The sequence below is a fragment of the Emys orbicularis genome, chromosome 3, assembly GCF_028017835.1.
Source record: "Emys orbicularis isolate rEmyOrb1 chromosome 3, rEmyOrb1.hap1, whole genome shotgun sequence".
Lineage (NCBI taxonomy): Eukaryota > Metazoa > Chordata > Testudines > Emydidae > Emys > Emys orbicularis.
This window is the reverse complement of record NC_088685.1, coordinates 123,917,347-123,945,025: the sequence shown is the minus strand read 5'-3', so window position 1 is coordinate 123,945,025 and position 27,679 is coordinate 123,917,347. Positions and strand designations below refer to the sequence as shown.

Sequence of the window (27,679 nt, the reverse complement as noted above, 5' to 3'; positions counted from 1 at the left end):
AGCAGATGCGATTGTACCTCAGTACTTGGCTGTAGACGATGGATCGTGTGGTGTGTCCGGGGTGGAAGCTGGAGGCATTACCCACGAAAGCTTATGCTCCCAATACTTCTGTTAGTCTTAAAGGTGCCACAGGACTCTCTGTTGCTTTTTACAGATTCAGACTAACACGGCTACCCCTCTGATACTTGCTTATGAGAATGTCCTATGGGACTGTGTCAAAAGACTTATTAAAATCATATATCACATCTACTGCTTCTCCCCCCCACACACACACATCCACTAGGTCAGTAACCCCATCAAGGAAGGTAATTAGTTTGGTTCAACCTGATTTGTTCTTGACAAATCCATGCTGACCGTTCTTTATAACCCTATTATCTGCTAGATGCTGACAAACTGATTGTTTAATAATTTTTTCCAGTATCTTTCTAGGTATCAAAGTTAGGCTGACTTATCTATAATATCCTATGTCCTCTTTGTTCCCCTTTTCAAAAATAGGTACTATGTTTGCCTCTCTCCAATCCTCTGGGACCTCACACATCCTCCAGGAGTCCTCAAAGATAATTGCTAATAGTTCCAAGATTGCTTCAGCTAGTTCTTGAAGTACACTAGAATGAATTTCATCAGGAATGCTGACTTGAATACATCTAACTTATCTAAATAGTCTTTAGACTGTTCTTTCCTGATTTTGGCTTGCTCCTTGTTGTTAATATTAATTGTGTTGTGTAGCAGGTCACCATTAATCTTTTTAGTGAAGACTGAAGCAAAATAGGCATTAAATACTTCAGCTTTCTCGATGTCATCACTTATTAGCTTTTCTTTCCCACTAGGTAGTGGACCTACACTTTCCTTCATCTTTCTCCTGTTCCTAATGTATTTAGAGAACCTCTTATTGCCTTTTATGTCCCTTGCTAGATATAACTCATTTGGTGCCGTAGCCTTTCTGATTTTTGTCCCTACATGCTTACGCTATTCTTTGTACTCCTCCTTAGAAATTTGATCATTTTTCCACTTTTTCTAGGATTCCTTTTTGATTTTTCAGGTAATTAAAGAGCTCCTGATGGAGCCATATTGGCCTCTTGCTATTCTTCCTAACTTTCTTTTTCATCAGGATAGTTTGCAGTTTTGCCTTTAATATTGTCTTCTTGAGAAACTGCCAGCTCTCCTGAACTCCTTTTTCCTTCAGATTTTCTTCCCTGGGACATTACCTACCAGTTCTCTAAGTTTGCTAAAGTTTTTTTTTTTTTTTAAAGTCCATTGTTCTTATTCGGCTTCTCTCACTCCTTCCCTTCCTTATAATCATGAGATCTATCGCTTCATGGTCAATTTCACCCAAATTGCCTTCAGATTCACTATCAATTCCTCCCTGTTGGTCAGAATCAAATCTAAAATGGCTGTTCCCATGGTTACTTCCTCCACTTTCTGAAATAAAAGGTTGTCCCTGATACATTCCAAGAACTTACTGAAAATTTAGTATTCTGCCATATTACTTTTCCAATAGATGCCTGGGTAATTAAAGTCCCCCATTACTACCAGTTCTTGTGTTTTGGAAATTCTGTTGTTTGTTCTAGAAATGCCTCCTCCTCCTCTTCCTGATTCAGTGGACTGTAGTAGACCCCTACCATGACATCATCACCCTTATTTTTCCCCTTTTATCTTTACCCAGAGACTTTCCACTGGTCTGGCTCTTACTTCCATCTGGATCTCAGAACAAGTGTATATATTATGGACAGGAGCGGCGCCAGGGTTTTTGGCGCCCTAGGTGGGGGTCCTTCTGCGCTCCCGGTCGTCACCAGGAATTCTGCGGCGGGGGGGTCCTTCCGCACTCCCGGTCTTTGGGGCACTTCGGCGGCGGGTTCTGGAGCGATTGAAGGACCCGCCGCAGAATTGCCGCCCAAGACCCGGAGCGCGGAAGGACCACCCACCGCCGAATTGCTGCCGAGGGCGGCAAAATGCCGCCCCCCCAAATCCTGGCGCCGGTCGCCTAAATGGAAGCGCCGGCCCTGATTATGGATGTATAATGCAACCCCTCCTCCCTTTTTATTTTGGCTTCTCTTCTTGAACAAGCTATACCCCTCTGTACAAATATTCCAGTCATGAGACTTGTGCCACAAAATCTCTGTTGCTAGTTAAGTCATAATTTACTTTATGTACTAACACTTCAGTTATTCTGTTTATTCCCCATACTCCTTGCATTTGTGTATAGGCATCTAAAATATGCTGGTCTGTGTTATGCATAGTAAATAAATAACTAGGAAACCCATCTTGGATTCATAAATTAGAATGAAGGGTGGTGAGATCAATGTAAATAGCTACTCACTGGGCTTCTTAACACTCACTTCTGCCTTCTTTAGTCTGTCCAAAATAAAGAAGCTTAAATAATCATCCTGTCACAGCTCTCTAACATGTTACTGTCTTCTCAAGTCCTTTCATGGAGTTCCTTTCAACCTAACTCCTAGTTGAAACCCTGCTTACATGTCATCTCATCTATTCCACCCTATCTTGTCATCTGCACTTTGACCAACTGGTTGCTCCTTTTGCCTTCTCCTCCTCCAAGTCTGGCCTCTGGTGCCATTTTTCATGCTGCTACCTGTGCCTGGAAATACATCCTTTTTTTCTGTGTGCCACACATCTCTCTTCTCCACTTTCAAATACCTACTCAATATCCACTTCTGTGGCCTTACTTTCCACAGTGTCCTCCATTCCTGTGCTATCTGCTTCTCCCAGGGCTGGTGTTTCCACTAGACGACCCTAGGCGGTCACCTAGGGTGGCAGGATTTGGGGGGTGGCATTTTGCTGCCCTCAGCGGAAATTCGGCGGTGGGGGATCCTTCCGCTCCGGATCTTCGGCGGAGGGTCCTTCACTCACTCCGAGACCCGCTGCCAAAGTGCCCCGAAGACGCGGAGCGGAAGGAACCCCGCCGCCGAAGACCCCAGGCCCTCTGAATGCTCAGAGGAGGAGCGCTGCCGCCTAGGCGGCAAAAACCCTGGCGCCGCTCCTGGCTTCTCTTCTCTTGCTGCATCTCAGTCTCTGATTAATATACCAGTATTTATATGACTAGCAAACTACATATTATATGACCCACATTGTTTTTATCTAACCCTCATCCCTCTTTTCCATATCCATTTCGTCCTCCTTCATGTTCTTTTAAGTGTCTCTGTTTTATGCCCCAACATTACAAACGCTTATGCATGGTAGTCGTCCCAATAAATTCAGTGGGACTATTCTTACACAAAGTTATTCCCATGCAAAAGTGTTTGCTGGGCCTTAGACCATAAGAACTTTGAGGGAAGGACCTGGTATTTTCTTCATTTTAATTTAAAAAAATCCTTTATTTTGATTTCTAAAGGCAACCCTCCTTTCCCCCCCACCAAAAGTTCTGGATCTGTTTGAATATTTATTAATACATAGTTGCTAAGGCCCTACTTGATTTGCAGGATGATTGTCAAAAAATTGTGGCTGAGTTGCAGGCAAGCCATGGAAAATTGCAGAAAAGTAATAATGGACCTTATTATTTGTGGTAATAAAGTCCATTATTTCTTTTCCATGATTTTCCACTGTCAGCCACCCAAAGCGGAGAGCAGGGGGCCCAGGGCGGAGAGCGGACTGCGGCAGCCATGGCTCCTGTTGTCAGCTCCACGCATGGTGGGGCTCCTGCTGTTAAAATTGCGGTGGAAGCCTAATACTGTGGAATCCACAATTTTCACAATATCGCCAGTTAAGTAGGGCCTTAATAATTGCATATTTTTCTACTATTGTATACATTTGTCTTTATTAAAAATAATATTATGACACCAGTCATTATTCAGCAAATCATGATATTGGCATAGCTTTGGGCTAAAATTCTGCAAATATTGTTTTATGTTTCCTCATGCATAAAAAAGGATCATGTTACCAGTTATGATGTCAATATGAACTTCAGCCCTCTGCTGATATAATAGCCATAAAGGATGTTTTTCTTTTCACACGATGGCAATAGAATTTCTGCTATATATGTTAAATAAATATATTGTGACAAAATGGCCGATGTTAGTATGGGGGGATCCTGTGCTTTTCTTGGCAGGGACTAAGATACCACCCTTTGCCCCTGCTCTTGGGGCACCAAGGGCCCTGTTAAGTGGCCTGGGAAGGTGGTAGAGGAGGAAAGAAGGGGAGGGGTCTGGGTTTGCTCCTCACTCTAAGCCCCAGCCCCTCTCAACCCCTGCAGGTTTCTTACCCTCTTCCCCCTTGGGTAGGGTTACCCTCAGTCCTTGATGCTGGGGGAGGGAGTCTCCCTGTCCTGCTGAGATAGGGTCTCCCTTCCTCCAGTTCACTGGTCTTTCAAGTCTCAACAACACACCTCCAAATTCCAGTCCTCTCTCCTTCCTCACACCCCATGACTGCCTGAAACAAGGGGGTTTATTAGGTTTCTGACAGGGCCTTAATTGACTACAGGTGCTCCAATTAACCTGTAGCAACCCTCCCTAGTCTACAGAGAACCACGCCTTAATTAGCCTACGGTTTATATATTTCCCTTCTACCACTCTCCTACTGCTCCCTGGTCCTGCTGTATCACAATATACAATTTCTTTAGTGCCTACATGCATACCTTGTTTTTGTAGGAGGTTCCCATAAACTCTTTCAGTGCCTTAGCATGAATAAGAACACACTGTATTTACATTTGTAGGGACTTGAGGCAGAACTATTGCAGAAACCCAGATGGTGATAGAGCCCCGTGGTGTTACACCATTGATCCCAGAGTGAGATGGGAATACTGCAGTCTGAAGCGGTGTGACAATGCACAAATGACTTTTCCAAAGCCCCCTCAGCCAACTATGGTATCAACCCTTCGTACAACGACAGCCACCCAAACAGGTAACCAGAAAAATATTATCATTATGTCAAAGTCCTATAGCATTTAATATGGCTTCCATCCATTAAAATGCTTAAGTAGGTACTTAATTTTAAGCATGTGAGCAGTCCCATTGAAGCCAACCCTTAACAACTTGCACCATCAAGCCCGTACGCATTAGTGCTTCAGACACATCCCTGAGGCCGACTCCTAGAGTTATGTGAGGTCATCTGTATCTAACCTTTCCTTTAAAAAATATTCTAACACTCAGGGCTGCCAGGAAAGGCTTCAAGATGTGGCCCCAGTGTGAGTGATGCATGATGTCTGCATACGTTTTCAGAGAGCCTGAAACTGTAGCTCAGAGAAGTGTGAACTGCCCCATTCATCTTCATTAATTGTTAACTCTGAAACCTGCGGTTCTGCTGAGAGTGCCCCGGTGACACAAACCAAGCAAGGAACTTGGTGTAATGGGAGCTTTTTCAATTGTGTTTTCCTAATCCGATTGTAGAAGATATTTGGCCTGACATTTTATGAAATAAAATTGGAATTTCATAAAATTGCTCTAAATTCACACATTTTGTGAATTCCCAACACACATTTTGACAAAAAACAAACAACATTTTCATTATCAGTATTTTGTCCATCTCCAGCAATATCCTAGCCTATGCTATCTCATACTTTCTTATACCATCCTGCTAGTTTCTTTTTCTGCTACACCACAGGGCATGTAAGTACCAAAAGCACATAACCTCTGAATTTGGCCAAGTGATACACAGCAAAAAATCACCCTCTTGTTTTCTCTCCTAGTTACAGACTGTGTAGTTGGCAACGGTATGGACTATCGTGGCACAAGAGCAACCACTGCAAGTGGCAAGACTTGTCAAGAATGGAGTTCGCAGAAACCTCACGGCCATGATTATTTCACGCCAGTGACTCATCCACGGGCAGGGCTGGAGAAAAACGTAAGCAGCGGTTCTGACAATGCTTCCTGCTGTTGAGCAGTCACTCTTTCTGCTCTGACATGTTTGTGGAACACTGAAGAACTCTTCTTACTTTAGTATCAGAGGGGTAGCCGTGTTAGTCTGAATCTGTAAAAAGCAACAGAGGGTCCTGTGGCACCTTTAAGACTAACAGAAGACTTCTGTTAGTCTTAAAGGTGCCACAGGACCCTCTGTTGCTTCTTACTTTAATTTACTTTTCTCAGGACAAACTAAGAACCTGATCATGTAGAAACTCTTATTCAAGGAAACAGATCTGCAGGTAGCCTCCCCTGCTGGAAGGAGCAGTTTGTGGTAGCAGAAGCAGCCGGGACAGAAGGGGAGGACACAAGACTGGTTCCAGGCTTCTCCAGTCACAGCACACTCCTCAAACACCCCTCTAGACAGCATCTATGACCCATCCCAGGACACAGCCACCCCACAACCACCCTCCTACCCCAGCGCCCCTCTAGCTTCCCTGACACTCCCCCCTGCACCCAACAGCTGCCGAGTTTTGTGTGGTTCCATATCCTACCCCTGCCATGGCTTGCGGCAGGGTGTGTGGAGGGCAAGGGGGGCACACTTAGCATTGCCAGTTCCCTCCATTTCATCCTCAGTAATGTGGTTTTGGCCTCTGCTGGAGCCAGACTCCCAATGATGTGAGAAATTCCAGTCCCCAAACCCTACGGGGGGATAAACTCCCTCTGATTGGCTGCCTGCCCCACTTCCCTGCCTCCTGGGGTGGAGCAGGGCTGCAGCAGGCTGCGCTCTCCCTCCCCATTGGTTTTGAGGTAAACCGAGCGGGTAAAGGGAGCTGCTGACACCATTTTCACAGGAGGAGGGAGCAGAAAAAGCCCGGCAGAGCTCAGGATGGCTCTGCTCCCTCCTCTTCCTCCCGTTCTGGGAGCAATGGGTCCGTCTGGCGTCTCCCTCCCCCTTCCCCTCTGCACCCTCCAACACCTCATATGGGAAGGGGGGATGAAGAACCTGTGGAGCTGCAGGAGGAGCAGAGGTGCTCTGAGAGGCGAGGGGGAGATGTGGGGGGCTGGGGTGCATAATTTATTGGGCTTTGGGCAGATATGGGGCTGTATGGCAGCAAAACTGATGTGGGGATTGGGAGGTGTCTAAGTAATTGCTGGGCTGGTGGGGTAGAGAGTTAGAATGTTGGGGTCTGGGAAGAAGCTGCTGGATGGTGTAGAGATTCCAGCCAGCGAGAGCGCCTGCATCTGGGCCAGCTCACTGTGCTCTGCACGTTTGGGGCTGCCTATAAATTACGTAACATGCTGTTTGGTGATTTTTCAAGACCTCTTGGAACACCAAAACAAACATGCACAATTGAGGACCAACCCATCCCCTAATGTGTTATGTAATTTATGGACAGCCCCTGTGGGGGAGCTGGCAACACTCTAACTGCCACACACCCCAGGGGAAGTTCTGAACTCAAAAGAAACACTGACAACAATAGCTTTAAAAAGAATTCTCCTGATTTCTGAACTTTTAGAGTTGGAATTCTGCACTCTCATTCATCCATAAGAAATGCTGCACCTGGAGAAACCCAAATCTTGGCAGCTTTGATAGTCCCCTTGACATTAATGGATCTGCAAGTACCAGTCAAGTCTACTTGCATGAGTACGCTTTTGCAGGATTAGGCCCCGTTGTTTGTTTTTGTTATGTTTGTAATCTACAGCAGAAGTGCTTTTCTTTCATGTACTGAAATTAGGGCATATTTATCAGAACTATCCATTGCATTTGGGTGGGGGTTGATTTTGGGAAAGGTTAACGGATGCATCCAAACATAATTCACTAATTTGGTATGAAATGTGTATTCCTCAGAGAGGGAATCACACGGGCTATGCTATGGTCATTCCTTGGTATTTGGAGAAAGATTCATTCCCCTTCCTACCACCTGCACAAATCCCCAGCACCTGGCCCAGAATTTCAGATTGAGCCCAGGGAGATGGATTTGCCCCTAAGCTGTGGCTAGGTGGCATAACTGGTTAATGCCCTAGGCTGAATTTGGGGCGAGAGCCTGTTTGACATAGTTCTTTTTTCAAATGCATTGAGATAAAATTCTGAGTGCAGATAAAATCAATTACATCTTACACCATAGCACCTTCCCAATAGAAAAGACTCTAGCTCCCACCCCACATCCAAAACAATTCCCTCCCTCCTAAGTATTAACTCAGGAAAAAGCCTGTGTAAATAAACATATGTTAATGATATTGGGTATGTTTATTCACGAAAAAACCCACAAGAGAATTCAGCAGATTTGGCAGCCTTCTCAGGGGGCAGCTCACAACTGACACAAATGGTGGAGAGGAGAGGAAACATTTAGACATTTCTTAGCACTGCGGTATTTAAGCATTGATATGCAGGTTGGGTTTGATGTGCATTGGCAAGCTATGTAAGAGAAGCTTCCACTGTACCTGCCTGGCCCCATGACATACGGGGTCCTTTGCAAACCTCAAAACAGATGCTCTTTGCCATCTCCTCAAGATCTTAAAAACAAAGTGGGATTTGGAAATGTGCTTAGCATTGGCTTAACCACTCTGATTGACTTCAGAGGTAACAGAGTTAGGCCAACACTGTGCGCTGTAGGAAAGTCCCATCTTATGTTTGTTGTACTCTTGAGTCCATAGGAGCAATTGGAGTTTCAGGCTGGCTCTGCTATTTGTGGCTTGCCTGGCTGAAGAAAGTTGTATCAGTTTTACTTTCATGACATTTCACTAAATTCATCTAACAGTTTTGAGAAAAAGAAAACAAAGGATTTTATTGCAATGAGAATAATTGATTATCGACAAAACAGTGAAATAGTGTCTGGGGGGAAAAAATCCAACATTTAGTTTTATATTATAAAAGCATAAATCAATAACTTTTTAATTCCCTTCTTAATATTCAGGGCTTTACTGTTTCTTTGTTCATTTCTGTATTTATTACAGTATTGCAGGAATCCTGACGGAGATATTAATGGTCCTTGGTGCTATACGACAGACCCGAGGAAAGCCTGGGAATACTGTGAAATCACCAAGTGCCGTAATTATTCTTTAAAGAGTCTTGTCTCCCCCATTTACACTTTTGAAAATGTTTTATGACACTTGCGATGGGTAATTTTATTTTTCAATCTGAGTGGAAAAGACAGGCTTTAACAACAGCTTTATATTTCAAATTATAGCTCCATGTAACTGACAACAGCATCTGCTGGTAATGATCAGCTAAAGTTTAGGTAAGAAAGTGGTGCCTACAGGGCCAGTGCAAGGAAGTTTCGCGCCCTAGGTGAAACTTCCACCTTGCGCCACCCCCCATCCAGCTAACCCCGCCTGTCGCCCCAGCCCCCGCAGCAGCTAACCACGCCCGCCCGCCCCTCCCACCAGAGGAGCCCCCCCCACCCCCCCGCGGCAGCTAATCCAGCCTGCTGCCCCCCCCTCGCCCGGGGAGGCCCCCCTGCAGCAGCTACCCCCCCTGCAGGGAACCCCCCCTCCACAGCAGCTAACCCCGCCCGGGGAACCTGCCCCAGCTCACCTCCGCTCCACCTCCTCCGCTGTGCACGCCGGCGCTGCTCTAATTCTCCTCCCCTCCCAGGCTTGCGGCACCGATTGGAGGAGAATTAGAGCGGGGGCTGTGTGCTCAGCGGAGAGGCAGAGTGGAGGTGATCTGAGGCGGGGAGCGGTTCCCCTGTGCGCCTCCCATTACTGTGGGCGGCCCTCCCCACGCCCCCACGCCCCAGCTCACCTCCACTCCACCTCCTCGCCTGAGCGGGCTTTTAGGTGCCCTCAAACACTAGGCGCCCTAGGAGGCCGCCTAGTTCGTCTAGTGGTTGCACCGGCCCTGGGTGCGTAATCGCGACAAGATTGTCTGATCTCTACAGAATGTGCTGTTTGTCATTGCTGGAGGTAGTCATCCAAAAACTGAAGCACCCCACATCACTAGTCACTCTTAAAACATCTTGGGCAAACTCTACACAGAGGTTCTTATTCGCAGTTGTAACTAAACCCCACCCCAGAGTATGGGCCTGATCCAAAGCCCATTGACTTGAATGGGAGTCTTCCCATTGGCTTCAGTGGGTTTTGGATCAGGCCCTAAATCTGCAGGTTGCTCTCACTGCTATTCTGTCAACTGGCACAAGTAAGGAGAAGGCTGAGCCAGGTTGACCTAGAGATACTCTTATTTAGTGCATCTCCCTGGGATCCTCTGCTGGAGGGGTGCAGTCCTAGACATAAAACTACATCTGCCCTTCCCTGGCAAAATGCCCTTCATGGTGGCTGGGGAGTGCATCTGGCCCTAAATATTTAAGAGCAAAGCCCCTTAATTTGTTTACTTAAAAGGAAAGGCATTTGGGGGTCAAGAAAGGGAAAGCGTTGAAGGGCGCATGTTTTACTCCAAGCTTTTTATTGAATTTAAAGAGCAAGGCTCGTAGTCTAGCTTCTGGGACACATGAACAGCAGCTGCAGGCACGCATCTGACAAAACGCAGGCAGCCGGTGGGCTGTGACTGCTGCTTGCCACACTGATCATAATCATCTCACTCTTACCTTGTGCTCTCCACCCCCACATGTTTGTTGTATCCACCTGTTGTCTTTTGTCTTACAGTTACATTGCAAGCTATTTGTGGTAGGGGCTGGCATTTTGTTATGTATGTACAGTGCCTAGCACAATGAGGTAGTGGCCAGTAGGCCATACTGCAATACAAATAAATAACCACAACAACAGTGACCTGAAATGAGACTATCCCCACTACATGCTTTCTAAAGATTTTATTTATTTATTTTGCAAGGGCTAATAATTCATATCCAAGACACTGTGTGCAAATCAAAACCCTGGGACCCACTGAATTAAATAGGAGGTCTCACTGCATATGGAAGTCAAGATGTAGCTCCAACTTTTGAGCTCTCTGGAATAGGATTTTGAAAGTTCAGAAAAACATGAGCACTCTGGTTTGCTTGTAATGGCAAATATTACATGGACCACAGACATTTTCCCAAAACAACTTATTTGAAACAGTAACTAATAACAGGTGGTTTTGAGAGATCTCTCCCTAAAAATAACCAAACTAGCGGAAACCTTAAAAAAATTAAATTAATGTATATACAAATATGTGCTTACGCTGTACCTAACGTGCACACAAAAGGACTTGAAAATACAGCCTATGGCTGGGAGCTGGATTGCCTGTCAGCTAATTAATTATGTGTTGTTGTACTACGGTAGCATCTAGAGGCCACGGCCCACTGTGTTCAGCACTGTACAAGCATAAAACAAAGAGACAATACCTGCCCCAAGAATGTATATCATTTCTCCACTCTGTGTTCTTGTAAGATGGACACATGATGCTTGTCCTTTGGTGAGTTCTCTGACCAAACCCCAGAACAGAGCAGGTAAGCAGAGTAAGGGATTCTGCAAGATACACACACCACACCTGTAAACCAACCCCACTGGCTTTACTGTGGTGGGTCACTGTTGGGGTATACAAACTCCACACTAGAGAAGAAGGGGTTAAAGAGCTGTTCTGGGCCCAGGCAGCCTCACCCCACCCCACCTGCAAAGGCTGGAGGAGGAGGTTAGAGAGAGTAGCTAAGTGGCAGGCAGACAGTGGAAGTAAACTGCACTCCCCAGTGAGCTACTGTGGCCTGACCATTCCTGCAAAGAAAGGACTGGTGAAACTGTGAAGGGCAGAAACTTGATTTTTAGTTTCAGTTCTTTACTTTACCCTGTGAGAAGAGAGGGTGCTGGTAGCAAGTGATCCAGGGAGGCAGCCGTAAGCTGCCCACCATTATGCCCTGGATCAGACCCCGGTGGAGAGGATGGCCCTGGATTTCCCTAACACTTTTAAAGAGGGACAGCTCTGAAAGCTTATCCGTTGGCAGGGAACACAGAGACAGTGACTGAACTTCATTTACCATTGCTACAGATTAGTTTAAATGCAGTCAGAAGTTATGGCTTTTAGGGTTGCTGTACTCGGTCAGAGATGGAAGGATACTTACTTAGGCAATTTGGGGAATGTGTTTTTTTTTTTCTTTCCCCCTTATTGTAATTTTAGCCCTATTTTGTTTCTGACTTGTTGATATCCAAATGATACATCTGTAAACTCTTTGCCATGTAAATCAATGTGTTGTCATCTTGAAAGCAATATTTTGGTCACAGACATCATTAACTGTTCCAGGGAAGAATAACCTAACAATGTTTTTGCAGTTTTTGCTGTGTAATCACTTCATAAAGAGTGACAAGCTAGAGAAGGTGTAAAGATAAGATAACCTTCCTCTCCCTGTTTATTTAAATATATTGTGGATGGTATAACAGCTGCTTTAAAATTCTTCAGGTTGACTTCATTTCATTCTTTAGCTCCTCCCAAATATGAGTGTGGAAAAGCCAAGACCGCTCCAAAGCTGTGCCCTACAAGGATTGTGGGCGGGTGTGTTTCAAATCCACACTCTTGGCCCTGGCAAATCAGTCTCAGGACAAGGTATAACTATTCCACATTGCATTACAACATACAAAGCACCTCACTACCTGGGGGCACCTCAGTAACAACTTTACAGAAAGGACTTAACTCTTCATGTTTCTGTATGTGGAGCTGACGCCTTCTGGAGAGTAGTCTTGATCTCTCCCTAAAAATGCCTCCAAACTGAAATGCCTCTAAAATAAATCTTTTAAACAAAATATATTGCACAACCTTTTTTCCTCTTGACAACAGTGTCTCGAGCTAGTAAATGTAATTTAGTTAACTAGAACCCCTCCTATTTCATCCTAAACATTTACATAGGGCAGATTTGAGCCACTAGTCCAAAATGTGCTTTAAATTTACTGACATGGGAAACAAATAATTCCCATTGAACGCAACGGGAGTTATTTGTATCCTGCCATCAGGATTTAGACCCAGGGGTGGAGCCAGCAATTTAAAATTTGTAGAGATGGTTTTCTGTCATCCCTGCTTATACAGGATCCAGTCCTGTTTCCATTGGAGCCAATGACAATCAAAACCATAATCTCCATGACCTAACATTTTCAGTGTCATGTTGGTTGTGGTTGGTTATACAGATCTAGCAGTGCTAAGAAAAGGTCTGATGAAAATGCCCACAAAAATCTGCTGGTCACCATAAAAAATATTGTCCTTGAGACAATGAAAATTGTATACTTTGGCATCCGTGATATATGCCTATCACTGCTAGAGTTCAAGTCACCTACTCACAGCTATGCAGGGTTGCAAGCTTTTGCAATTTGTCCAGTAGGACACCACAAACCAAATGGTTAAGATTAGGGCTGTCAATTAATCGCAGTTAACTCATGCGATTAACTAAAAAAAATTAATCGCGATTAAAAGAATTAATCACGATTAATCACACTGTTAAACAATAGAATACCAATTGAAATGTATTAAATATTTTCAGATGTTTCTACATTTTCAAATATATTGATTTCTATTACAACACAAAATACAAAGTGTACAGCGCTCACTTTATATTATTATTTTTATTACAAATATTTGCACTGTAAAAATGATAAAAGAAACAGTATTTTTCAGTTCACCTAATACAAGTACTATAGTGCAATCTCTTTATCGTGAAAGTGCAACTTGCAAATGTAGATTTTTTTTGTTACATAACTGCTGTCAAAAACAAAACTATGTAAAACTTTAGAGCCTACAAGTCCACTCAGTCCTACTTCTTGTTCAGCTAATCGCTAAGACAAACAAGTCTGTTTACATTTACAGGAGATACCACTGCCTGCTTCTTATTTACAATGTCACCAGAAAGTGAGAGCAGGCATTTGCATAGCACTTTTGTAGACGGCACTACAAGGTATTTATGTGCCAGATATGCTAAACATTTGTATGCCCCTTCATACTTCGGCCTCCATTCCAGAGGACATGCTTCCATGCTGATGATGCTCATTAAAAAATAATGCGTTAATTACATTTGTGACTGAACTCCTTGAGGGAGAATTGTATGTCTCCGGCTCTGTTTTACCCGTATTCTGCATATATTTCATGTTATAGTAGTCTCGGATGATGACCCAGCATATGTTTGTTTTAAGAACACTTTCATAACAGATTTGACAAAACGCAAAGAAGACACCAGTATGAGATTTCTAAAAATAGCTACAGCACTCGACCCAAGATTTAAGAATCAGATATGCCGTCCAAAATCTGAGAGGGACGAGGTGTGGAGCATGCTTTCAGAAGTCTTCAAAGAGCAACACTCAGATGCGGAAACTACAGAACCTGAACCACCAAAAATGAATATCAACCTTCTACTGATGGCATCTGACTTAGATGATGAAAATGAACATGCATCGGTCTGCTCTGCTTTGGATCGTTATCGAGCAGAACCCATCATCAGTATGGACGCATGTCCTATGGAATGGTGGTTGAAAATGAAGGAACATATGACTCTTTAGCACATCTGGCACGTAAATATCTTGCAACGCCTGCTACAAGAGTGCCATGCAAATGCCGGTTCTCACTTTCAGGTGACACTGTAAACTAGAAGCGGGCAGCATTATCTCCTGTAAATTGTAACCAAGTTTGTTTGTCTGAGCGATTGGCTGAAGTAGGACTGAGTGGACTTGTAGGCTCTAAAGCTTTACATTGTTTTATTTTTCAGTGCAGTTTTTTTGTACATAATTCTACATTTGCAAGTTCAACTTTTATGATAGAGATTGCACTACAATACTTGTATGAGGTGAATTGAACAATACTATTTCTTTTGTTTTTACAGTGCAAATATTTGTAATAAAAATAAATGTAAAGTGAGCACTATACACTTTGTATTCTGTGTTGTAATTGAAATGAATATATTTGAAAGTATAGAAAACATCCAAAAATATTTAAATAAATGGTATTCCATTATTGTTTAACAATGCGATTAATCGTGCAATTAATCTTTTTAATCACGCGATTAATAGCAATTAATTTTTTTAATCGCTTGATAGCCCTAGTTAATATATATCATAATATTGATTATACTTCTGAACACAGAACATTCCTGTTGAAATTGGGACAATCTTTCAAAATTCAAGATAGGTGTCAACTATCTTTTCTCATGTTTTGAGCCAACCAAACCTCAGCTCTTGATGAAAATCAGTATTTACTTTCTCATGATCTGTAGAATAAAATCTGGGAATCCTAAAAGCTCCTGAATAAGCAAAGTTGATAGTTTACTAGTAGTCCTCACTGTGCATTGCTGTGATAGTGGAGAATTAACTTCACATTCTCAAACTAATCTCATGCCTTTCCTTTCTATTCCAGTTTCAACATGCACTTTTGTGGTGGCACTCTGATAGCCCCACAGTGGGTTCTTACCGCCAAACACTGCTTAGAGCGGTAAGTGTCTGTTGTAGCCAGCTGCAGATATTTCCTACAACTGGAGAGGAATATCAAAGGGGAAAAAAATGTGCCTGGCAAGGTGTTTCTTTGATCTGTCTGAACCAGAAGCTGGTTTTTGCCAGAAGCTGGGAATGAGCGACAGGGGATAGATCACTGTTCTGTTCATTCCCTCTGGGGCACCTGGAACTGTCCACTGTTGGAAGACAGGATACTGGGCTAGGTGGACCTTTGGTCTGACCCAGTAGGGCCATTCTTATGTTCTTAACCAGCCAATGCTGCACCTACATGATGGCTCTTACAGTGGTTAACTGCTCTGTTACTTCTCATCCCCAAGCTCAGTTCATTCAAGTTAGAGCAGAGAGAAAGAGATAGGGTAACAGTGAGGATCCTTACTGAATAATGTACCTGTTCATATCTGTAAGGGCAGCACAGTCAGGCCCTGATTTTGTGCATGTGTAATAAACAAGAGAGATGCTCAGATATCTCAAGAGAGCAACTTACTATCTTGAGGAGTCACCCAGCTATGTGAAGCTGACACACTGATGGCTGAAAAGAAAGCTTCATGTCATAATAAATGTTAGTGGAATACTTGACGAGACCTTAATAAGCAAAACTCTGCATCCAAAACAGAGTATCTAGTCATCTGACTTCATGGTTGCTGTAGCTATAAGAGTTACAATATTTGCAGTTTTATTGTTGCATTCAAACTGTCACGTAGATGACATTTATAGACGAAAAATCCCAGCTGAGACCAGAACTGCTTTGTTTTTCAGATTCTGATACAAAGAGATGGCCAAAAATATGATTACATAGACTCATAGACCTAAAGGCCAGAAGGGACCATTGTGATAATCTAAGCTAACCTCCTGCACATTGCAGGCCACAGAACCTTACCCACCTTCTCCTGTAATAGACCCTGAACCTCTGGCTGAGTTACTGAAGTCCTCAAATCATGGTTTAAAGACTTCAAGTTACAGAGAATCCCCCTTTACTCAAGTTTAAACCAGCAAGTGGCCTGTGCCTAGGGAGACCAGACAGCAAGTGTGAAAAATCGGGATGGGGGTGGGGGGTAATAGGTGCCTATATAAGAAAAAGCTCCAAATATCGGGACTGTCCCTATAAAATCAGGACATCTGGTCACCCTACCTGTGCCCCATGGTGCAGCGGAAGGCGAAACCCCCCCAGAGTCTCTGTCAATCTGACTTGCAGGAAAATTCCTTCCCATCCCCAAATATAGCGATAGGTTGAACCCTGAGCATGTCAGCAAAACCCACTGGCCAAACTCCTGGGAAAGAATTCTCAGTAATAACTCCGAGCCCTCCCCATCTAGTGCCCCAGCTCTGGCCATTGGGGATTTTTGCTACTAGCAGTCACAGATGGGCCACATGCCATTGTAGGCAGTCTCATCATACATCCCCTCCATCAACTTATCAAGCTCAGTCTTGAAGCTGGTTAGGTTTTGCGCCCCCATTGCTTCCCTTGGAAAGCTGTTCCAGACCTTCATTCCTCTGATGGTTAGAAACCTTCTTCTGATTTCAAGCCTAAACTTCTTGATGGCCAGTTTATAGTCATTTGTTCTTGTGTCAGCACTGGCACTTAACTTAAATAACTCCTCTCCCTCCTTGGTGTTTGTCCCTCTGATGTATTTATAGAGAGCCATCATATCTCCCCCAGCCTTTGTTTGGTTAGGCTAAACAAGCCATGCTCCATGAGTCTTCTTTTGTAAGGAAAGGTTTCCAGTCCTCTAATCATCCTAGTAGCCCTTCTCTTCACTGTTCCAGTTTGAATTAATCTTTCTTAACCATGGGAGACCAGAACTGAACACAGTATTACAGATGGGGTCCCACCAGTGTATTGTATAATGGCAATAGCACTTCCCCTATCTCGCCTGATGCACACTAGGATTGCATTAGCCTTTTTCATGGCCGCATTACAGTGGCGGCTCATAATCATCCTGTAATCGACAAATACACCCAGATCTTTCTCCTGCTCTGTCGCTTCAACTGATAAGTCTCCAGCTTATAGCAAAAATTCTTGTTGTTAGTCCCTAAATGCATGACCTTGCACTTTGCACTATTAAATTTCATCCCATTTCTATTACTCCAGTTTATAAGGTCCCCCAGATCTTCTTGTATGATATTCTGGTCCTCCTCTGTATTAGCAATACCTCCCAACTTTGTGTCATGTGCAAATTTTATTAGCACATCCCCACTTTTTGTGCCAAGGTAATGAATGAAAATGTTAACTAAGCTTGGTCCCAAGACTGATCCCTGAAGCATTCCACTAGTAACCTCCCTCCAGCCTGGAGTTCACCTTTCAGTATGACCCGTTGTAGTCTCCCCTTTAGCCAGCTCCTTATCTACCTTTCAATTCTCATATTAATCTCCATCTTCCCCAGTTTAACTAATAATTTCCCATGTGGAAGTATATCAAGTGCCTTACTGAAATCCAAGTAGATTAGATCTAAGGCTTTTCCTTTGTTTAAAGAAATCAGTTATCTTCTCAAAGAAAGAGGTCTACCTTATGTAAAACCATGTTATACTTTATCCCAATTACCCTTTACATCTATGTCCTTAACTATTTTCCCTTTCAAAATTTGTTCCAAGACCATGAGTACAATTGAGGTCAAACTAATGAGCCTGTAGTTTCCTGGATCACTTTTTTTCCTTTCTTAAAAATAGGAACTATATTAGCAATTCTCCAGTCATAGGGTATGGCCCCTGATTTTATAGATACATTAAAAATCCTTGCTGTTGGGCTTGAGATTTCATGTGGCAGTTCCTTTAATATTCTGGGATGTGGAGTGTGACCCCTAGCTAGAGGACTCTACCTACCACTGGCTTTAGCTCAATATGAAAGATTTAGTGGGAATAACAGTGAAAACACCCCAATGAGAAGCCTACCCCCTCCCACCACCCTGGCTTCAGCTAAAAGGAAGGATGCTGTGATTAATATCAGGGTGCTATCTCCTGAACTTACTGAAGGAGCTATCCTTCATATCAGTGTCTGGTAGGTCGATGCCTGATAAAAGTGATGCTCCCTTGTTTATGTAGGCTCTTGAACACCACACCCATCACTGTAGTAATCTGTGCACCCCATCCACCCCTCCCATGCCTACCTTCCTCTGGTTGCTGATAGAGTTCCCAGAGTTCCTCCTCCCTCTACCCCCATCCTATTGCTAGCACCTCATTCTAACCATGGCACCATTCTGCCCTCCCCCACTTTTCTGGGTGTTGCAAAGACAGATGGGCTCTCCACCACTCTATCAATCCCCTGTCCGGCTGCTGCTGCATAAGGAGGGTTTGTGTCAACACTCTTCTACCCTTTTCCCAGTCTCTTGGTTGCTGGGGCAGAGGGGGAGAGCATATGTCTACATCTTGTTTCGGGTCTTCCTCCCCAGTAAATAGCTCCGCTACCTGCCTCTGTTGCTGCTTGTATCTTGGTCAAACATTGTCATTTTCACAGTACCCACTATGCACCTTCCCTCATAGGATTTTGAGTAGCAGCTGTGAAATTGATCACATGTCCACTGTTGCTACTTGGGAAAGCTCTGAGCAGCAGCAGAGCCACTGGAGCAGTATATCTGCAGATTCAGGAAGAAAACATGACATCACTTTATAGACTCTGGATTTCTTCATAACTATAAGAGCTAAACATTTTAAAAAATAACTAATGCTTAGATTTTTGCAAAAATAATCAGTATGTCCCAGCTCCCTATCAACTACAGTTCTCCAGGACTTGCTCCCCACTCAGCAGAGGTGCAAGCTCTGATTATCTGTATAGAACCTCACCATATGAAATCACCTCTTACAGGTCATCCAGGCCTTCTTCATATAGAATCTTCCTTGGACTACACACTGAAAGGGCAGTCGAGGCGTCTGTGCAAATCCGAGATGTTGAGAGAATATTCAAGGAACCTGGTGGGGCAGACATTGCCTTGCTGAAGATGCGCAGGTATCGTTTCAGCCAAATCTTTCCCCCTAAAGCTCTTTAGGCCGAAGTCATGAGTGTCCTTGTCTGGATTTAGATTTGACAAATATGTGGGGTGGAAGTGACAGTAGGCTACCCATACCACAAAGTGTATAAAATCATTTCTAAGCATTTCTTACAAGCTTCAAAAATGTGTTTACATCTATGCAGAATACATATTAATGACAGATAAGCATACTGAAAATACTACAGAACAGACCAGTTTCCATCATAGAAATGTTGGACTGGAAGAGACCTGGAGACATCATCTAGTCCAGCCTCCTGCGCTGAGGCAGGACCAAGTAAACCTAGACCATCCTGACAGGTGTTTGTCTAACCTGTTCTTAAAAACCTCCAATGATGGGATTTCCACAACATCCCTTGGAAGCCCATTCCAGAGCTTAACTACCCTTATAGTTAGAAAGTTTTTCTTAATATCTTACTCAATCTCCCTTGCTGCAGATTAAGCCCATTATACTTCTTGTCCTATCTTCCATGGACATGGAGAACAACTGATCACTGTCCTCTTTATAACAGCCTTTAACATATTTGAAGACTGTTATAGGTCCCCCATCAAGCTTCTTTTCTCAAGATGAAACATAGTTAAATTACGTGGTTTGACTAAAGAGATTTTAAAGGAATATGGCAGGCAGAATTTTTCAAGTTGCATTCCTGTATTAAATAAATCAAAATTACACTTACGTGTCAAACACATTCCAAAAGGATCCCAAGAGGTTTAATAATGCTCCTTGCCCTGACTCCTGCACCCCTCTCACATCCCCACCTGCACCCTCACACCACATGGGAGCTGCCCCAGGTAAGTGCTCCACACCCCAACCTCCTGCCCCAGCCCTGAGCCCCCTCCTGCACCCTAACTCCCTCCCAGACCCTGCACCCCCAGCCCTGACTCCTGCACCCCCTCATGTACCCCCAGCCACCTGCCTTCCCTGACTCCTGCAGCCCCTCACACACTCCCATCCTCCTGCCCTCCCTGACTCCTGCAACCCCCCCACACTCCTGTCCCTCCACACCCTCAGCCCCTGCCCTCCCTGACTCCTGCACCCCCCTTACACACTCCCAGCCCTGACTCCTGCACCCCTCTCACACACACTCAGCCCCCTGCCCACCCTGACTCCTGCACCCCCCCACATCCCCACCTGCACCACTCGCACCAAACGGGAGCTGCCCCAGGTAAGTGCTCCACACCCCAACCTCCTGCCCCAGCCCTGAGCCCCTCCTGCACCTAACTCCTGGCCAGACCCTGCACCCCAACCCCAGCCTGCTCCTGCACCCTAACTTCCTCCCAGACCCTGCATCCCCAGCCCTGAGCCCCCTCCTGCACCCTAAGTCCTGGCCAGACCTTGCACCCAAAGGTTTTTTTTTACGTTTTTTTATAAAGCGCTCTAATCCAAAGTGCTTTACAATAGTTAGCTAACGGTACAAACAATATTTGGAAAGATCATTAAGTGGTCCGCCGAGACCCTCAGTGATTTTCAAGTGGTCTGTGGAAAAATGTTAGATTACAAAAACAAGGTACCTCACTTTATTTTCATTTACTTCCTATTATTTATAGGAGGAGGAGGAAGAAAAAAAGATTGACAAACGGGGGCGGGGGGGGAGATAAGAGAGAATGTTCTTTTTCTTGGCTGGGTCCCAAGGAAGGGCCTCAAAAATGAGGCTGAGCACAGGGCCCCACTAACCCTAAATCCGCTACTGCCTAATAGAGATTTCCTTAGAATTTCTAAAATCAAGAGTCAAAACTTGGAGAGAAGTCAGAGGTATGATCTGATCCTGAAAAATCTCTGTTCCATTTTCAACCTACGCAAGCCACAATTTGAAGTGTAAGCAGGGCCCCTGAGTTAGTCAGAAGAGTTTCATATGGATCCTAAAGCAATCCTATTTAAACCTGACTCTTTGTCAATGCATGGAAAATGGCCTGAGACCTGCTAGGTTTTGTGGATCTTGAAAAAGAAATGAATTTCTTGTTTTCTGCTGCAGAAGATATTCTCTCCAAGATGAAAGAGACGGGTGTTATGCCCATGTCACACAGGTGTCAATGATTGCACAAGGTGCAAGGAAAGAATCAGATCCCCAAGCATCCAGCACCTGAATCTTGGTTGAATCCCGAGCAGTCCAGTTGCATTGCTAGCACATGGGCAGTTAAGACTCAAGATGGTTATGTTTAGGCATGTGACAGACCCTGCTCTGTCATCTAAGCATGTGGAGGGCCCCCTGCCAACAGAAACAGTGTGATTCTGTTACACAATTTTGGGAAGGGAGGAGACAAATTTGGGGGATTGCAAAAGAGGGTGCCTTCCTGACTCCCCACAGGCTGGAATTCTGCTAAGTGGCAGCACCACAGAGGAGGGGTGGGTGGAAGTGGAACAGAAATAGGGGTATGGCTGGAGCATCTTCTGCCTTGTGGCTCCTATCATCGTCTCCCATCTTGAGGAAGGGGTGAGATAGGGCTGCAGTAATGGCCATGGGGTGCCTCCGCTCCATAGCTGCTCCTTGACCTGGGTGGGAGGATTTCTTCCTCTGGTGGAACTACCCAGTGCCCAGCCCATCTGAGCACTTAATGATGGGCTGAGCATTTGGGCCCCGATACAATAATAGTCAGGCATCTCTTGTGGTATACACTGAAAATGCCTGTGTATATTTGCATTTGCCTGAAGCCCTGTCCAGGATCCTGCTTAGACATCCAGCAGGCACCTCTGAAATCAGATCAGTCATGCTGTGGCTTGGCAAATTCTCTGATTTATTTAATTTTATTTCTTCCTCTCCAGAAGGATCTGCCAAGTCTCTCCAGCTGCTCGTCACTTCTCCCCTTGTCCGTACATGCACCACACTGTGGGAGGGTCCTAAGAAGAAAGCTGTTTGGGGCCTGAGAGAACACCTCACTTAAAAAAAATGTTCTACTTCAATACTTGTAGGGCTATACTCCTTGACTTCATTTGGGGATCAGTGCTCAGCACTTCTGAAAACCAAGCCCATTGTGCACCAAGTCTCCCTCCAGAGCCTCAGAATGTAAATGGTATCAGGGACAAACCAGCTAAAGCTATACGTCTGTGGATTTGGTTTTCATTTTGTTTTGTTTCAGTCCTGCAGTAATCAACAATGAAGTGATCCCAGCTTGTTTGCCTTCAGAAAATGTGATGTTAGGAAACAGAGCAGAATGCTATGTGACTGGCTGGGGAGAAACAAAAGGTGAGGCACATTCAGTGCAGTTGAAAGATCAATGCAAACCCCAAATGTGTGCACCCTCTGTGCTCGAAAAAACAAATCAATATACATCAGTATTTACCATACAGCAAATATCATTTAGCAATGTCATTCTTTCCATCTCCCTCTCTCTCTGAGTTTGATTCTCACAATTCAGGAGTGCTCCATTGAAATCGATGGAGTTACACCTTTATAAAAGCAGTATAAAGTGAGAGGAGAATCAGACCTAACAATCTGTCAACGCTTTCCCTCTTTATCCTCCTGTCTGTTGCCCCAGCTTGGGTTTCTGCACAGTCAGGAGGGATATTTTTCTAGCCTTGCCCCTACTCTAAACTGCATGATGTTGACTTAGGTCATTCTCTTGAATGACTTTCTCACAAAGACTCCAATCCTTACTCAGAAGGCGACTTCTTGTCCACACTTTCAAAATCTGCCACATTGCCCTGCCTGACTAGAACGTTGTCCAACCTCTTTATCCCCTCAGTTACACCTGTGATCCCATTCCCCCATCCTGTGTCTGTCCTGTCTGTTTAGGACGCAAGCTGTTCCGGGACGATCAGCTACTTTGTGCGTGTACAGTGCCTAGCACATTGGGGCCTATTCTTGGTTGGTCCTTAGCCAGTACACATGGTTCATAATAATGACAATACCCCCATTTGATTCCCACTCCCATCTGTGCACATTTTTCCATCTTCGCCCCTACGTAAGAAATGTCCTTCACATACCTGTTTGCCAGACCACCACTCTCACTTTAAGACCCTCCTCTTAAAAACCCATCTTCTTCAAGATGAGAGGCGTGTCTGTACTCAGCATTCCCAGTCTCCATAGTGGTTGGGACCTATGTCTTTATGATGTTTCAAGCAAACGGTCTATCAGACTCCTGCTCTCAACTGTGGGTTTCTTTGGCCTCAGGGGGGTCTGTGGCATCTTGCAGGTGGGTAAATGCATATTTGAAATGTCATATCCCAACATCACACTGGCTTCCAGGTGTTTTGACCATTGCAGATTTTCCCACCCTGAGGTTTAACAGACTTGAGCTAGATTTAAAATAAATCCAAGCTAATTTCTTCATCTTTTTTGCTGAATCAGCTGTGCTGCTATTTCACCCTAATGAAATCCTGTCAATACTAAACAATCTATGTCAATACTAACAGAGTATCGACTGCTGCTTTTTATTTATTGATTTCAAAGCACTTTACAAAGGAAAATAATCAGTATTATCTCTATTTTATAGATGGGGGAAATGAGGCTCAGAGAAGTTAAGTGACTTGGGCAAAGACTCCCATTGACTTGAACGGGCTTTGGATCAGGCCCACAGTGAGTCAGTGGCAGAGCCAGGAACAGAAGCCAGGTTTCCTGATTTCCAGGCCAACACCTTATCCAGGGGATCATACTGCCTCTGCTATGAATCTATGCAATTTATACTTATTTTGTTGTTTACTCACAAAGGTACTGGTGGAGAAGGTAAACTTAAAGAAACTGGCTTCCCTGTGATAGAGAATAAAGTGTGCAATCGTCCCGAATTTCTGAATGGAAGAGTTAGAAACCATGAGCTCTGTGCTGGGAATATTGATGGTGGTACTGACAGCTGCCAGGTAAGAAAAGACTGGTGACATCAAAACTGGCTTTAAGCATAAACAAGACAAATGACACTTGGGGCTCTGTCCTTTAGGGGCACAGTATTAGCCTCAGCAACTCATGGCTCAATACCCTCTTGAAGTGAAGAGCTGAAAATACATATAGAATCTAGTTCTCCCTCGCTCCTTCTTCCATTGGTACAACCAGAGCTGGAGATAATTCATAGCTAGATTGTCCCCCTCATCCCAAGCAGTGAGTAGGTGTGAAAATCTACAGTTGACCCTGTGTGTATGTATTCCATGCTGTATTCCTTAGACCCTTCTCTTGTTAGGGGAAAGCGTGTTAGTGGTGAATGTTCATAAGTGTAGAAAGGCTTTTTTTTTAGTCCAAAGGATTAGGACTGAAGTGTTTCCAGTTTTCTGATTTTCTTGAATATGTGAAAGGACTTTAGAAATGCTCCTTAACCTAACTGAATAAAGGGATCAAGCTGGGAGCTTTCCTCATTGAAAAGCTGGGACTCCTTGGTAAAGAAGGCTGAAAGTAAATATGAACCTGCCTGAGCAGGCCTCCTGCACCAGCAGTGTTAATGGTATTTCCTGGTCATGCAGAAATCTCCGTGATGTGCCTGTCACCCAATGGGCATATGCACTTGAATCAAGGTTCTGATATTTACAGGCAGTAAATTTGTGACCAGGTGGGACATAGGGTGTGAAGAAGCTACTGAATGTCTAGAATTTGGACAGAAGCTCAGATCTGTTCTCTTGCACCCTAGCTTTCCAGTGCTGCCTCCTGCTTTTCCGGCCAGCTGCCAAAAGTTTTTTTTAAACCCTTTGATCCCCCCACTCACTCAGCGGAGATGCTCTCTTTGCCAGCTGGGTTAGTGAGAGGGTAGCTGCTAAGGTTCCTTTACCTTCCCTGACCAGTTTATTTACTACACTCACTGCCCTCTGCTTCTCCCCCAGCTCCCACTTGGTGTGTGTGGGTCTCACTGTGTAGGAGGAATTGGGAGTAAGAAGGAAGAGGAGTCAGCTCTCTCACAGGCATTGGTAGCAACAGTAGTAGTGCCACCCCACTTGAAGAGCCAAGGCTTCAGCGGGCGAGGAGTAGGAGAACTGATGGGATGTTCGGAAGGAAGGAAGTGGGGGTGGGAGAGAGAGGAACTCAGTGGCGGAAGAACAGGGTTAACTGTGCAGTCAAATGCCCCTTGACATCATTCTCTGATTCTACAAATATGTTTCATGCCTGGCTGTCTCGAGTACTGTCGATAAGAAGCAGCTTTACAAAAAAGCAATATTGTCAATTCAGATATTTCAGGGGTGTGTGTGTGAATTCCAGTCCCTGCCCACCCCCCGCAGAGACCCTGTTCTGGTGCCTGCTCATGCCTCTCCCCAGCAGGGACCCCAGGTCACCCTCGGCTGGGGAGTCGCCCCCAGCGGTGCAAGTAGGGCAGGATGGTCCAGTACGCCATACCAGTAAGCTATTTATAGCCGGTACGCCGTACTGGAAAGACACAGGAGGAGCAGAACATGGGGCAGCCCCACGCCAGCAGCTCCTCCAGTGTGGCTGTATCGCCCCCAGCCCTTCCACAGAGCTGTGTCCCTGCGTCTCCTGTCTGGGGTCTGTACAGCCCCGCCGGAGGACAGGGCTGGAGACGGGGCTCAGGGCGGTACAGCTGCACCGGAGGAGTTGCTGGTGTGGGGCCGCCCGACGGTCTGCTCCTTTCACCGCTGCAGTTCCCAGGAGAGCCCTACAGTTCAGGAATCTCCCAGGAACCGCAGCGGCGAAAGGAGCAGAAGCCCACGCCGGCAGCTCCTCCGGCGCAGCTCTATTGCCCTTAGCCTCACCCCCGCAGCTCTGTCCTCTGGCGGGGCTGCTGTACAGACCCCGGACAGGACTCAGGAGACGCAGCTGCGTGGAAAGGCTGGGGGCGGGGTTGGGGATGGTACAGCCGTGCCGGAGGAGCTGCTGATGTGGGACCGCTGGGCAGCCCCACATTCTGCTCCTTTCACCGGTGTGGTTCCGGAGAAGTCTCCAGCACAGCGGGAGGAGGACAGAGCCCCCCCTCAATGGATCATGGGGAGGGGAGCAGAGGGGGAGAGCATGGGGCCCAGGCTGGGGGCAGGGTAGGGTCAATTGAGGAGTCACATGCCCCTTCCCCCCTTTAGCTGGTGCAGCATACCAGTAAGAAATGAATTCTACTTGTACCACTAGTCTCCCCTCTCTTACATGAGCTGGTGCTGCCAGGAGTCGAATTCTCCGTGGACTCCCCTGCACTCCACTGTACAGGAACAGACTCCCTATGCACCAGGTCGCAACACCATTTGGCCTGGCCACCCCTCCATCCGGACGGAGGGGTGGGGTGGGCCAAATTTCAGTGGCATTACACCCACTCAGCTGAAGTGGTGCAACAGCCATGATTTACTATAAGACTGCTGCTTAAAAGTGGCGAGGTAACTATCTTCACGGCGTATGGAACTTTGACCAAAAACCTTGGGGCCACACAGGGGACATTCACACCCCACCAGGTCCCTTAATTGGCACCACTGCAAAAAAACCCAACATGCAGGCAGGGAAAGCATAGCTCCCTGGACCCAGCTGAAGTGTTTTCTTATGACCATATACTTGGCTGTGGAGATATTTCCCCTTCGGTGCCTCTGACCCGCATGTTACTGTTTGCATATTGTGCTCTCAATAAGGTAGCAACCCTCTTTCTTCTTCTTTGTAGGGTGACAGTGGAGGACCCCTAATATGTATTGAGCAAGAAAAATTCTTCGTTCATGGCGTCACCTCTTGGGGTCTGGGCTGTGCAGAGGCCATGAAGCCTGGTGTTTATGCCCGAGTTTCTAGGTTTGTTGGTTGGATTGAGAGGGTAATGAGTACCGGCTGAGGCCTGGGGATTCACTGATCCCTCCTGGAAGGCAATGCACAAAGTAGAGACGTGGGATTCCAAATATAGTGTTAAAATCAAAATTATTTACAAGAATCTGAAATAAATATTGTCATCTATTGTAAGTTACTGTAAATTAACAGTCATTGCCAAGAAACCAAACTGACTGTTAGCCTCCTTTGGTGTATTTTATATTCTACAATGAACACACGTTTGTGAGGTACTTGTTGAAAAATATCCTATTCCTTCTTTTCCATAACTGGACCCAAATACTTTAATCCTTGATATGGTACCAGAGCAATAAAATAAATAAATTGTTCACAAAGTGTTTACTTTCCCTTCTGTTTTTGTGCTCTCAGGATATTAATAGAACTACTCTTGAACTGCAGTAACTAGTGACAATAGTTTACTTTTCCTAGCCTCTAACAGGACACTAGTTGCACCCAACTGAGTGGTGTAAAGCAGTGGTCCTGTATCTATGGATCTTGGACTGCATGTGGTTCTTCAGGGCGACAGCAAGTGGCTCTAATAGAGTATGATACATTCGCTGTCTGATGCTCCCTACCCTCTGCCCTATACATGTCAGAAAGCAGGGGGAGTCCTCAGCCAACTCCCTGGTGCTAGGGAGGCTTTGCTTTCCTCCACCCTCTACAGAGGGAGGGGAAGAAAGAAAAAAGCCACTGGAATTCTCTTTCACTCTCACCAAAAGCCAGAAGGGTGCAGCAGGGAGAAGGAGAAATACCCTCACCATGCACTATCTGTGAGCCAGAAAATGGGGAAAATTCATCCCTCCTGGGGGGGGGGGTGTCAAGAGAAAGGAGAGACTACCTACCCTCATAGCAGCCAGGTGGTAGGGAAGACAGAGGAGACCCCTTGTATTTCAGATGCCCCGTGAGTATGTCA

The 27,679-nt window shown here is 45.2% G+C and overlaps 1 protein-coding gene across 1 annotated transcript in view; it reads left to right on the top strand.

Moving 5' to 3' along the window:
• LOC135876251 (plasminogen-like) overlaps positions 1-26,776 on the top strand; it is a 59,229-nt gene extending 32,453 nt beyond the window's left edge. The window contains exons 13-21 of the mRNA XM_065401447.1: positions 4,664-4,851; positions 5,636-5,790; positions 8,745-8,838; positions 12,138-12,258; positions 15,043-15,117; positions 18,934-19,074; positions 22,190-22,296; positions 23,761-23,906; positions 26,615-26,776. Of these exons, the coding sequence (XP_065257519.1) occupies positions 4,664-4,851; positions 5,636-5,790; positions 8,745-8,838; positions 12,138-12,258; positions 15,043-15,117; positions 18,934-19,074; positions 22,190-22,296; positions 23,761-23,906; positions 26,615-26,776 (1,189 nt within the window). The remainder of the gene's footprint in view (positions 1-4,663; positions 4,852-5,635; positions 5,791-8,744; positions 8,839-12,137; positions 12,259-15,042; positions 15,118-18,933; positions 19,075-22,189; positions 22,297-23,760; positions 23,907-26,614) is intronic.
• Positions 26,777-27,679: the final 903 nt, after the last annotated feature.